Source organism: Hippoglossus hippoglossus, chromosome 15, assembly GCF_009819705.1.
Source record: "Hippoglossus hippoglossus isolate fHipHip1 chromosome 15, fHipHip1.pri, whole genome shotgun sequence".
Taxonomy (NCBI): domain Eukaryota; kingdom Metazoa; phylum Chordata; class Actinopteri; order Pleuronectiformes; family Pleuronectidae; genus Hippoglossus; species Hippoglossus hippoglossus.
The window spans coordinates 17,790,529-17,804,595 of NC_047165.1; the positions used below are offsets into that span (position 1 = coordinate 17,790,529).

Sequence of the window (14,067 nt, forward strand, 5' to 3'; positions counted from 1 at the left end):
AGAGTGATTAACTCCGACTTTCTTTTCCTGACGTCCATCTTTATTTCCCTCAGCCCTCGAGAAAAGAGCAGGACCCTTCTCCCCAGACTACGTGGAGATCGCTATATACTGCGCGGGCGTCTTCCTCATTGCTTGCATGGTGGGCATCGTGGTGGTGTGCCGCATGAGGAACACGGCAAAGAAACCGGACTTTGGTGGCCAACCGGCAGTGCACAAACTGAGCAAGCAGATACCTCTGCGCCGCCAGGTAACAGAAAGTAGATAAAGAGTTCTAAAGGCATCTAACACCCCTAGAGGAGAACAACACACTGCACTGCAGATCCTGCTGCAGAAATACAATGACAGACTGCAAATATACATGAATATAGGAGGGTAATGCTGCAAAATATAATGAAAGCTGCATGGGTGGAAAAACATGTATCACTCATATTTTAGCGTGCAGTATGCTGTTACGATATTTTAAACAATCCACCTCAGCCTCATTTAGAAGGCATGCAGGCATTTTTAAGCAAGTAAGCACTGCTGCCTCAAAATGCAGCCAGAGCTTTTTTTCTCTGTGTGTGAGCCATGCTTTTCCTTCAATAACTAAAAGGTGAAATGTTGGATTTCATTCTGCGACGAGACTTGATTCCTGTGTCAAGGTAAGTTTAGGCTGGAGAGAGGCCAGATGAGCCTCGGGACAGAGGCGAGGCTTCTAAATGCCAACTGAAATAATCTCTGGCCCTGAGACAGACTCTACACTAATGTTAAACCATTAAAATTAAGGATATATACTTTACACATTAATGTTCCATATTAACCAGTAAGAAATACCACAGTCAATCAAATATTCACTCATTTACTCCGAACTCCTCTGGTGATGTCTTAGAGCTTTAGCTGACCTATGAACCCAGACTCCGGTGATCAGCCAATACTTCTCTTCCTGTAGGTGTCGGCAGACTCGAGCTCTTCCATGAACTCTAGTACGCCGCTGGTACGCATCACGACACGTCGGAGCTCGGCGCACGACGACCCGATCCCTGAGTACGACCTTCCAGAGGATCCACGCTGGGAGTTTTCCCGAGACAGGTGAGGGATGCTCATTGGTTATATGTACTCTTAATTTATTTTACAGTGAAACTATATAACAAATTTTGTCTGTTAAAGACAATATGAAAATATGCAACGATTTCTGCTGGTTTCACTGACTTGTGGTCGATTTCTAGCACGAGAAATAGTGAATCTGGCCTTGTCCTGATCGCAAGTCATTTTATGAAATGCATAATACATCATTATGTGAACCTGATTCAGCTCCAGCTTGAAGTCTTTAAAATGCTGATCTGCTCCTCCACTTTTATGTGATTATCAAAGAGGTATTTCTAATAACTCACTCAAATTGAAATTCAAGGCCTGCAGACAGTTTGACAACTTTCAGTGCTACACCCTTGGCCTTTGTCTTCAGCTATCTTTGGCTTAAAGGTGCATTTCAATAGTGGATAACGGCAAAATTAACATGATGAGCATCTGTTTGATTGTATGTCAGCTGCTAAATGATCAGATAAGTATTGTCGTAGGTAAAGAGTGTCATTAACACTGATAGACAGCAGACAATCACGATTACCCAGTGAATAATGGTTGTGGTGGCTGCTGCTGTAGTAAAACGACCTGAACTTGGCCCCCCGGCCCCCTCCTGCCCCCTGTCTCTCCATTACAACCTCTGCTACATCACACTCTCACACACACACACACACGCATGCTTCTGATGACGAGGAATGGTGCTGTGCTAATTAGTGGTTTGCAGCTCGCCGCTTTCATCTGCATGTTTGGGCGAGGAGTGTTTGCTCAGTTTCATACCAGAGGACTTAGCGCCGCTGAGGTTTCGGTTAGTCACAGTTGCAGTGGCCAGTGATAAGCTTCAGGCTGGATTTAATGGAACAGCGAAGGTTACAGGAGTTTAATACCTACTCGAGGCCTCTGGTTTTGAAAGACAAGGGGAAAATCCCAAGGCATAAACATGAATGTCTGTCTTTTGTTAAAATGGTTGTAAAAGAGCTGGAATCATAAATTTTATCATCCCTCATCAGTGGAAAAGAAAAATCCATCCTGACTCTCTGCGCACATGCAGAATGGCATCGTGGTGAAAAGATTTTGATTGTAATTGATGAACCAACCAAAAGGGATGTTTTGTCTAGGCTGAATACAGCTCTGTGTTTGGGTCTTTATTCCCCGCCTGTCATCCCAGCGCCTGAGGGATCATGGTGGGATTGCAGAACGTTTGCAGTTTGCGTGGAGGAAAAATAACATTGATTATGTGTGGCTGGATGGACAGAATGGCTGCCATTGAGCGTGGCGAGCATGTGCGGACAGATAGGGGATTGTGTTACTATGGCAGGGCGCCGACCTCGGGCCTTCGTCTTTGCGGTGCGCAGCGTGATTGTTTACATAGCCAGGATACTAAGCCTTAGGGAAGGGACCAACACCTGTCAATCAAATAAAAAAACACCAGGGATTGCTAACTGAGGTCAGGTTGGTGCCGTCGCTGTGATAGATAATTGTAGTGATAATTGTAGTTGATAGTGTAATGAAGTTAGGACATTAAGTTTAACACACCATCTATTTTGACATTAAAATAGTACTTAAATTTCCATCTGGTACTGAAGTCAGATGCACCTGTATGGAAACACAAAGCCAGCATTCCATCCATCACAGGCTAATGTGTTGGGGCTAAGCTAAGGCCTGTGTAATGACTTGTAAAGAGTGTATATTGGAGCATGCCAGGGCAGGGTAAAGACTTTATAAATGAGAACCTCTCGCTGGCTTTATCAGGTGATTATCGTTGCCACGTCTGCCTTCCTACCTACTGCCCTGGCACGGGCTGCAGTCACCGCGCCAATAAAGCTCTCACACAGACACAATCAGATTGAAACAGAGGGAGATTTATCGAGTAAAAAAAAGACAGGGTGAGGTTGAGAAACTGGCTTGGTGCCTGGTTTCTTTCCCTTTGTCAATCTTACTCTCTATCTAACCTGTTTGTTTCTGCACAGTTAGGGAATCGATGCCACGGTCCTAGTTTTTAATTTGTGTTCCAGCAGCTAATCAACATCCTGTCTGTTTTTCCTTGTGTTTGGCTCTGCGTTGCTGTCTCGCGGCTGCAGGTTGACCCTGGGCAAACCCCTCGGTGAAGGCTGCTTTGGCCAAGTTGTAATGGCAGAGGCCCTGGGCATCGATAAGGACAAATCTAAGGAACCCATGACTGTCGCCGTCAAGATGCTGAAAGGTAAGTTGTTCTTGTTCCGGTGCACAATCACACTGAGGCTGTAATGGTAAACGTCAGGCTCATGTTTAACATCACACCAATGGGATGAAATATACTGTACACTGCTTTGTTATGTCTTGTGGGCAACCTGAGTAAATTTTATAGGTGATTTATCCTCTAGTGAGGGTTCAGGAAAAAGGGCAAGGCGGAGCCTGGGGCTGCCATTATTATTCATTATTTGTGGCTGCTGAGTGACGGCTTGGGGGAGGCGGGTTGGGTAGGTGAGGGTTAGGGGCGGTCACATACCTGACCTCAGAGCAGCAGCTGGCTGAAGCTCAGTCAGCGCCCACACAAAGAGGCAAGTCACACTAGCAGCACTGGAGTGATTAATGAAAGCAGCAGGAGGGGGCGCTGGGTTGGTTTGAGGTTGGTTGGGGGGTGAGATCAGGTACAGCAGCAGGCCATCGGACCCACCTTGACAAGGGAAAGAACCACTTCAGGTAAGGTAATGGTGCACAGGAATGCAGGCTATGCCATTTTGACTTGCACCGCCTCAATCAGCCCCATGAAAAAGTAGCCTGTGCAGCAGATAATGAATCCAGATTGAGCTTCTTTAATTCCTCCTCCCTCCTCCTGGCACTGAAAGGATGCCTCTGTAGTCTGCATGAGGAGCTTCCCTCGCTCCCCTGCCGTAACTTTAGCCCACATTGTCCTTCGGCCGCACTTATTCAGACGCACCAACAAAACAGGGTGTTGTCTGAATTGGGAGGGCAGCCCCCTAGTCCAGAGTCCAAAGGGTTAAAGGGAAGACAGGAGTGGTGTGTTTGTTTTTGCTGAGTTTGGTCTGACAACGCTCATCCATCTTCTTCTGTTTCTTAGATGACGCCACTGAGAAAGACCTGTCCGACCTGGTGTCAGAGATGGAGATGATGAAGATGATCGGCAAACACAAGAACATCATTAATCTCTTGGGGGCCTGTACACAAGAGGGTGAGTAGCACAAGGGTAGCCTGCTCTTGCTAGCTTTTCCAGGATTACCAACCCTAACTTTAACTCTCCACAATATTGTACTAAAGGTTGCTGCATGCTTCAAACAAATTCATGAAGTGTGTCATCAGACCACATCAGACAGGTCGTGTATGTCAAGGTGCTTTTGCTCTTTGGAGGAAGCTAGAAGCCATTCGAATGTCATTCAGGTGGATTCTAATTAGATGTGAAGAGTGGATAAAGAACTGAAACAGAACAGAACAGAAATTGTCTTAACATTCAAAAGAGAGGTGTCTGTTCTTTATGTATTCCATGCAATATTCACCCTGAATTTTGTTCAGTGCCGCTTTCTCTCAAAAGGAATAATTTATAACCGTGTTCAGAAGGTAATGTGAGTCTTTTCTCCACCGCAGGCCCCCTCTATGTGATAGTGGAGTACGCCTCCAAAGGCAACCTCAGGGAGTACCTCCGAGCCCGTCGGCCCCCTGGCATGGAATACTCCTACGACATCGCCCGCGTCTCAGACGAACAGCTCACTTTCAAAGATCTGGTCTCCTGCACGTACCAGGTGGCACGGGGCATGGAGTACCTAGCATCGCAGAAGGTAAGGGGACGACACACGCAAACACACAAACAAAGTCCTGTCCTCACGTCAGATCCCCCTCTGCAGGCAGTCCACACAGTGTTTTGATGTGCTGTACCCAGGGAGGTTTTTGCATTGTAAGCTTGCTTGTGCGTCACTGTGGGAATGTTGTCTCCTAAAAACACTACACTGACCCTCTGCCCAATCCCCACATTGTCTCTTATTCCACAACAAAAGCCCCTCTGTGTGGGAGAATTATGAAGTTTTCACAATGGGGGTACAGCCATGTTGGCCAAACGCAGCCTCACGCTCCCTCTCACTGTTGGAATGTGACAGAGCGCGCGCACACACACACACACACACACAAACACACACACACTCACGTATACATATTTGCACATGTGCACTGATGCACACACTCCGGCCGTTTACAGTATGCGGCAAAGTATGTGTGGAATCTTTACTTATCCAGACATGTTCTTGTTGGTGCAGTCGCTGTGGCGTCATGTTATTCAGTCAAGTGTTACCTCTGTGCAGGAGATTTCTGCACCATTACTTGCATCACAAACATTTAAAGACCATTCCAATTTAAGTGTACACCTGTTTCTGAGTTGATTTATTTATAGTATGAGGTAACTGTCATATTCTTCTCCTTCCCCTCACTTTTTCCACCCTGTGTCCTCCTCCCCTCTTTTGTCTCCTCTTGTCCCCCCCCCATTCCTCACTCTCTCCATCCCAGTGTATACACAGAGACCTGGCAGCCAGGAACGTCCTGGTCACAGAGAGCAACGTCATGAAGATTGCTGACTTCGGCCTGGCCAGGGACGTCCACAACATCGACTACTATAAAAAGACGACCAATGTGAGTCCTCGACCCGCATGCTGCACGCTGAGGGATGGGCACTTTGAGGGAGTGGGATGTCTTTAGGAGACGCGGTGTGAGATTAGACCACCCCGTCTTTCTCTCTTTTTCTCTGAACCCCTCATCTCTCTGTCTCACTCTCTCCCTCGGCTGGTGTCTTGGCAGAAGCCGCGGGTTCCCAGGCAGCCTGTGAATGTAGTGCTTCTGGAGACTCTGCCTTGTTTATCCCTCAGTCTCTTGTTCCTTTGCTTCCACAGACACTTATACAATTAGCCAGCGAGAGAACCAGTGAGAGAGAGAGAGAGATTGAGTGAGAAAGAGAGAGAGTGGGGAGCGGGGTAAACACAATTGACGTCTCCAAAGTGTCTATATTTCCCACCGTAGAGCAGCGCTGCCTGCGCATCCTCATTTAGCATGCATGGTTGCCTTTTCATCGTCATGCTGAGAACTATCTGACAATAACAACAACAACAATATGCAATGATGTTGCTGGTACTGATGATCAGGAAAATGACAGCAGCTACAATGATGATCACTTGCGTTAAACCAGTCGAGACAGTGCTGCCATTGTGGTGCCACACTTTTTTCTTCAGTCAAATAGGAAAGGGACCATTTTCAGTGATCATACTATTGTCATATTTCCCTGTGATAATATGTTATGTAATATATGTTCAACTTGTTTTCTCATTCGTTTTTAAAGCAGTAAAAAAAAAAATCTATTTTATAAGGATGTATTTAGATGTTGCTTCTTTATAACTGAGTGTGTGAGTGTTCTTGCCCGTAGGCTGCCACACAGATATTGATCGAGGCTGCCCTGTGAGCCGTGCTTAGCTTCCCAGCCAGTGTTTTAATGGCACATGGAGATAAACTCTCTTTATCTGTGACCCTGTTTATCAGCTCTATTGCATTAACAATCTAAATGCTCCTCTGGGAAATCCTCCTCCCAGACAGGCTCTATACTGCTGGGGCCTAGTGTCGTATTCCCCAGGCTCTCCAGGAGTAATGAGATCTTTTAGCAGTAAATGAATTCAAATATGCTGAACGGGACAGAAAGGAAAGTGTTCCGAGGTGGTGTGTGTGTGTGTCTGGGTTTGTGTGTGTGTGTGTGTAGAATTTGGCTGATCCTTCACCTGTGTGTGTCCTCAGGGTCGACTCCCGGTAAAATGGATGGCTCCAGAGGCGCTGTTTGACCGGGTCTACACACACCAGAGTGACGTGTAAGTATTAAACAAACTGCTACACATCTGTGATGACAAAAAAAATCTTATCTAACACAGTAAACTATCTATTTCATGCTGTTTTTGAGACTGAATGTGGAGCCCAGCCTGTTTCTTGTAGCCTGCAGTCAGATTCCGAGGGTTGTTTTTCAGGAGTGGGTGAGGTGTTTTTGGTGCAGTGCTGGTAAATGTTAGATGCGAGGGGGTTGACTGGTTAAAAGGGGCCAACGCTGGCCAGTCTGTGGCAAAAGTGAGGATTTCACGCTAGACTTGTAGTCAATGCCGTGTTACTAATCTGACCGGCTTCAAAGGGCCCTGGAAGGAGCCCAGAGCCCACCAAGCACCTCCTCTCCCACCACCTCACCCCTCGCTCCTCCGGCTCGGCTCGGAAGTCTCCCCTCCTTTTGGGCCTCCACACATGTATAAACGCAACAATACTGCAGCGCCTCCAGTCCGGGCCTCGCTCTCCCTACAACCACCCCCCTCAAACTCCTCCTGCCAGCCGTCCCGTCTTCGCTCTCCTCTCTTCATTCAGCAACACTTTGAACATGAGGCTCATCGTTTTTTGGAGCTGTTCCACTATCAAAATAATCTCCCCCCTCCCCCCTCCTTTCACCCCATCGTTCTTAATTTCATTCATCTGCTATGTGAATTGCTGACCCGTCTCTGTCCCTTTTTCTTTTTTTTTTAAGTTGAAGAGCACTCATTCTAAAAACAGAACAAAGGGAGCGCGTCCCTCTCTTTTTGGTGTTTGAGTCTTATGCATTCTGACAGTGTTGTTTGAAGTTTCGGCTCCAGACACTGGCGGCAGAAAGTGCATGTGGCAATTAGATAAATGCCTTACATGTTGACCCCTGGGAAAGGAGAATTTGTGTGTGTGAGTCATACACCAGTAGCACACAGAATCTAGCAATCATCCAGTTAAGGACTTGGATAGAGTATATCTGCACTGTCCATGTTTGTGTGTGGGTGTGTTTGTGCACATAAATAATATGTGTACGTACACATGATGCCCTTCATGTACCTTAGCACAGCACCAATCAATAAACTGGGGGAGTGCAGGAGGCACCAAGTGGCTACTGTAGTCCTTTCTCCCAGCTCACTGCTAATTATGTTTCATCACTCACTTTTAGTAATTGGCTTTTTCATGTGGCACGTGAAGGGAGAGGGAAGATGAGGAGAGGTGTTGGGCCGGGTGGGTGGGATGGAGGGTGGGTGTGCTCACGCTCAAACATCACCAGAGGCACAGGCGATCCATACATGACATCAGATTAAATGAATACATGAATTCCAATGGAACTCGCCCCCTGTTGTTTTGACAAATGTGCCCCGGGGACTCGGCTAAGAGTTAAGAGTTGTCGCTCAAGCCCAGACACATGGAGTCATTACCAGGATTAGTGGTGGGGGGTCTGATCCCTCCCCATAACCAAGAAATAAAAAAGTTCCTTCAGCTCCTACACCACGTTCCAGAGCCTCGAATCATTATGTTTTGATCAGATCCACTGATGCGTGCACATGTATCGAGTGGTTCTCTGTCATTTTATATTCATGTTGCTTTTCGGGTCAATATCATCAACATCGGCAGCAGAGAACCCCCTAATTAAATGAGATATGGGCGTAATGAGGTATGACTCCAGGATATAGTCCTACAGAAATAACACTCGTGCGAGGTTGAATGCCAGGTCTGTGAAAGTGACCCGTAGCATGTTGGCGTGCTTGTTTATTTGGCGAGTCATGGTTGGTTGCAGGTGGACACAAAGCTGCGCGGTCCCGACATGTTGACGAGCGCTGAGAGACACTCACAAAGTAGCACAGAAAGGAGAGATGAGTGTGTCAACAAGCGGAGAGATACAACCCTGTGATAGAGGCCAGGCCAAACCCTGGGCCTGGTTGTGTAAACAGATGGACGAGCTGATAAACAGCAGACCTGCTTGTCCATGCCGACTTTGCCTGGCTGGACCACTAACATGGCCCATGGCTGGCATAACGTGCATGTGCACATTCATGTTTATAAATGTGTCCGCGTGTTATAATTCAGCCCTTTTGTGTGGACCTGAATCAATCGTGCTGTCAGGGCAGGCATGATTCATTTGAAACCCTCTGGGTCCGTGATATAAACATGCAGCATGGTCTGCAGCAATGGAAAATCAGCGGCATGGAATCGCTGATATTTAACTACCGGATCCTGCTATGAGGAAGTAGTTAATAGTTAATATTCACTGGACATAACCGGACCTGTCCCTCCTCTTTTATTCTGCTGTGGGTGGTCTACTGTTTGTTTTGGTGTGGTGTGAGCAGACAATGGCAGCCTGTGTGACAGGCCAGCCCGGCACAAAAGCCAGCATTGAGATCAGGGCCAGAATGGCACTGGGAGTGGGTTTGCGCCACAAGCCACCGGACGGCAGAAAGAGGGCATTGACACCACTGTTGTCACGCTGTTGAAGTTGTTTCCAAACTTTGGTTCAGCGAGTCTCTGTAAGTTATCTGTAGGTTAAAGGAAAGTGACACTCAACAGGGCTAATGTTATTTAAATTACGCTGGAAGCTCTTGAGCGCTACTTACACACAAAACCTACTGTTTCATTGTCATTCTTGTCGTGTCATGAATCGATTATTAATAATACATATCTCTGTTTCTCTCTGACCAGCTGGTCATTTGGGGTGCTGATGTGGGAGATCTTCACCCTCGGGGGCTCGCCCTACCCTGGCATCCCCGTCGAAGAGCTTTTCAAGTTGCTCAAAGAGGGCCATCGCATGGACAAGCCTGGCAACTGCACCAACGAACTGTAAGTGTTGCTCATCTCTGCCAAACTGGCATCTTCCCTAACCGAGCTGAGACCCAAACACACACTCGCCCTTACATCGAGAGTCGGCCCCATCCCAGTCGCCATCAGATCCATGACTCTGGGGCTCTGTGTCCACTCGGTCAGGGGCTCTGCACAGCTGTGACTGGCTGCTATCAGTGTCCTCATTCACAATCTGTCAGTGGACAATGGCCCAGTTCTGCCACGGTGCCACACTGGAGAACAGAGTAGAGCAGTGAAAGAAAGACAAAGCACTGGGAGGTGTGTTCAGCAGCAGTCTGTCAAAATGTGAGAAAGTGAGAGATCATTGATTCAATATGGAGACTCCTGGGCCCAGAGGTATTAATCATTCAACAGATTTTCAAACGTGAGGACAAGGTAGACGAGGAGCGCCGCAGCTTGAGTTTGGACAAACTGAATAAAGCCTACAACACTGTATTCTGTCTCCTTCCATCCATTCGTCTTCTTTCATTTAACTAATACGGATTTTACTTCTCTCAGGTACATGATGATGAAAGACTGTTGGCATGCCATCTCCTCCCAGAGACCCACTTTCAAGCAGCTAGTAGAGGATCTGGATCGCATCCTCACCCTCAACACCAACGAGGTGAGTGCAGCTCCTGTCGTTCTCCTGCGCACAAATCGTTATAACGCGCGGTTCCAGGATTCAGGGTGGTCAGGAACCATGCTACGCAAACAGTATAATTTCCTGGCAATGTCCAGTATTTCACAACAGTAAGACTGAATAATATGATACATTCCTACACATAGTAACATGCTCCTCAATCCAAACCAAACCACTCTCCTGCCAGGGCCTGTGTGGTTCAGCACAATTCTGCTGAAAGCACAAGTAGCATTAGCAGCCATGTTGCTGACATGAGTTCTAAATGGTGGCCGAAAAAATGGCCAGATGATTTGATCCAGGCCAACATGGCCGCCATGGCCCAGTGAAGTTGCCCAATCATCACATCCATGCCTCGCTTCCTATAATGGCCAGTGTTTCTTTCCATTCCCCGTCTTGTCTTTTGCAATATCCACGTGCCGACGTGAAAAGAGGCTGTCAATGGAAAGCTGTCAGGGCTCGTCTGCTCCGGAGCTGGAACTTCGTGAATTTATGCCAAAAAAGTCCAACATTGAGCTTGAACATTTGAAATGGAATAAAGTGGCTTTTTTTCTTGCCTTTCTCCTCCCCCCTCCTTTCCTCTGCCCCAAACCGCTGGCAGATGTTGTACGTTTTTAGTAATGTGAGCCTCCCCGTGTCGAGCTGGGAAAATGGAGGCCAGGGCTCATTTTCTAGAAAACCCCAAAAAACTCTTCTTCCTCACAACTATTCCCAAAAACAGCCATGAAAGACGAGGGGGGAGAAAAAAAAAGAAAAAGAAATGGTGCCTCAGCCGACATGAAGACCAAAACAACTTAACAGCGCTGGGGCCGAGTCAAAAATTAATAACAGGATTTCTTGGGGTTTTCGTCCTCTGCCAGTGCCTTTATTTCTTCCAGCCCTCTTACTGCATTTATGTCGGGCGTTTCGGTGTCAGATGTCTCATTGGTTTGGATTGAACTTGAGTGATGTGAGGGGATGCTGTAAAGGCCTAAACTTCTCTATCCTCTCGTCCTTAACTTCCCAACCACATCAAGCTGTTATATCGTGGACTAAAACCGCAATTAGATCAACCCTGCTATCTTCATCCTGCACTGGATCAGTCAGCGATCCAACATTCAATCTATGACTTATTATCCCTGATAATATTTTTTCATAGTATCTAGTTTAAGATTATTTGCTCTGCTCTGTTTCATAAATCCTGTCAGGGAGATTTTCTATGATTTAGATAAATATCATAATAAAGGTGATACTCTCCTCCTCCACCTCTCTCACCCTCCTCTGGAAAGTCCCTGTTCTTGTTGACTGGGTTTCACCTCTATATTTGTGTTCTCTTGTTTGCTCTGGGTCTTTGCCCCTCACTACTTTGAAGCATTTCTTACTTTTTTCATAACACATGAGCTGGTGTCTGAGTGTAAAACGACTCTCTCTCTCTCTCTCTCCCTGTGTCTGCAGGAGTATCTGGACCTGTGCGCCCCCACAGAGCAGTATTCCCCCAGCTTCCCCGACACTCGCAGCTCCTGCTCCTCCAGTGACGACTCCGTGTTTTCCCACGACCCGTTACCAGACGAGCCCTGCCTCCCCAAGTACCAGCACATCAACGGAAACGTCAAAACATGAAACCCCCCTCCTCCCCCGCACTCTCTACCCCGAAACACCCCAAAACACACGCAGCACAGACCCCTTCTCTGACATGCACCCAACCTCCTGCCCCCCCATCACCCCTCTGGCTCCCAGTGGACTGAAGGAGAACCCAGACGGGACTGGGCCGGTGGCAGCGCTGCTGTCACAGACTCTCACTGCCATGTGCACACACATGTTACACACCACACACATGGCATGCTCACACGTGGTCTTAAAGGAGAGGACAGGGACCCTGCAGAAGCTGTTTTTTTTTTACTGACTGAATGGACTGAACTTCACCGGGGACCCTCCTCCTCCTCCTCTTCCTCCTCCCCCTTCATGTAAATACACAGACTTTTCATTTTGGTTCTCATGTTTGTAACCAGAGAGGCATTAACTTGTTTGGTGATCCCATTCCAGTGGCTGGCATTCCAAGACTGTTGTTTGCTCCTGGAGGAATGTACATGGATCGACGTGAACTTAAAACAAGGGACAAGAGGAGGAAGACGAAATAGGAAAAAGGACTGAGAGACAGAGCTCCGACTAACAAAACAGAGGAGTAGGAGGAGAGCACATATAGAAACTGCTCTCCTGTTTATTTTGTAATATTGATGCTTTTTTTTTCTTCACTTCGCTTGATAAACCTTCCCAATTATTCTGGAGAAAAATAAATACACAGTATAATGTATAGTGCTGGGTATATTTGTAAATATATTCAAATATGTATAAATATATATTATATATTTACAATGAATTATTTTTTGTATGGACTCTGAAATAACCCCATCCCTTCCTACCTTAACGTTGTGTTTGAGGCAGGAACGCTAACAGGTTACGTGTACGATACTTCTCTTCACACACACACACACACACAAACACACAAACACACACACACACACACACACACACACACACACACACACACACACACACACACACACACACACACACACACACACACACACACACACACACACACACAGATACACATTTTAATACACAAACACCTGTCTTACTCTCACTCAGTAACACAGTTGAGTATTGGCTTTCAGGGACTGAGGTAGCATGTTAATTTATTGACTTATGTGTTTTTGAAATGATTCAAGAGAAAAAAAAAGTTTTGGAAAAAAGAACAAAAACAATGTGGCAGAGATGATGACATTAATGATGCTGACAATACATAAATAAATAATCCATTAAATTTATGGTAATTTAAAATGATCTTTCAACAGTAACAGAAGAGAAAAGCTATTTTAGTAGGTTTGAAAGATCCAGGTTTTGTAAGTTTTATGTATGAATGTGAATTTTAAGTTAAATTTTTAAAAAGTGTACATTTTATAGTCAGCTAATCCCTTTTTTTCTTATGTAGATGTTGATACAATTTCTATCCAGGCATTTTACTCTTTCTTAGCTTTTGCTTTAGGAAAGGAGGTTGATTTCTGGATATTTATGTACGGTTAAAAAGGAAAAAACAGATTCTTTGGGAAAAACCTACTAGCAATCAGCTCCCTCATTTAGACTTAAATATAGACTACAAATTCACTTGACAGAATTGAAAGCTGAAAAACAAAGTATTAAATCATTCAAGTGTTTGTTGTTTTTTTCTACTGGACCAACTTTAAGATGTTCTTTTTTTGCAAGTGTTTATGGCACATTTGCAAAATAAATGATGGAAAAACATATTCTTGTTCTCATCTCTGACTGTGTTGGAAGTATTGAGTGCATTTTGGCAGCGAGGGGCAGACAATTTGTTTTATTGTTATGAGTTGAAAGAATGTGTTATCAAACTGCACTTTCCTCTGAGCTCAATTTCTTTTTCTCAGTATTTGATATGGGCGGAGATGGTTTAGATGTCGTTATTAAGTATTCTACTTGTTTGTATGTTTTATTATTTTCTTATATATGCGAGAAGAGAGATTCTCCAGCATATCTGCAATTTATTCAGAGAAGTGAATAAGCAGGGCCTCAGTAGGATGGTAGGACACAGACAGTTTTTCTAAGTTCCAGACTTTTCTAAAAGGAGTGTTGTCGTTTTACACAAAAACCACTCCAGCTGCCCTGATAGGTCGAGTCTTCATACAGAACTGCAGAGCTCACTACAAACACAGTGAATGTGATCGAGTTAAGATCCTAACCTTGTGCCAGTGGTCAAAGCA

General features: G+C 45.8%; 1 protein-coding gene across 6 annotated transcripts in view; it reads left to right on the top strand.

Annotated features, from left to right (window-relative positions):
- fgfr2 (fibroblast growth factor receptor 2) overlaps nucleotides 1-13,591 on the top strand; it is a 38,124-nt gene extending 24,533 nt beyond the window's left edge. For 4 of the 6 annotated variants that reach the window (XM_034608031.1, XM_034608028.1, XM_034608032.1 and 1 more), the window contains 10 exons: nucleotides 54-253; nucleotides 929-1,068; nucleotides 3,135-3,256; nucleotides 4,115-4,225; nucleotides 4,636-4,826; nucleotides 5,545-5,667; nucleotides 6,814-6,884; nucleotides 9,532-9,669; nucleotides 10,189-10,294; nucleotides 11,744-13,591. In XM_034608031.1, coding sequence (XP_034463922.1) covers nucleotides 54-253; nucleotides 929-1,068; nucleotides 3,135-3,256; nucleotides 4,115-4,225; nucleotides 4,636-4,826; nucleotides 5,545-5,667; nucleotides 6,814-6,884; nucleotides 9,532-9,669; nucleotides 10,189-10,294; nucleotides 11,744-11,908 — 1,367 coding nt within the window. In that variant the 3' untranslated portion in view covers nucleotides 11,909-13,591. Of the gene's footprint in view, nucleotides 1-53; nucleotides 254-928; nucleotides 1,069-3,134; nucleotides 3,257-4,114; nucleotides 4,226-4,635; nucleotides 4,827-5,544; nucleotides 5,668-6,813; nucleotides 6,885-9,531; nucleotides 9,674-10,188; nucleotides 10,295-11,743 lie in introns of those variants that run through there. The other 2 variants (XM_034608030.1, XM_034608033.1) reach the window with 2 other exon arrangements.
- The last annotated feature ends 476 nt before the right edge of the window (nucleotides 13,592-14,067 follow it).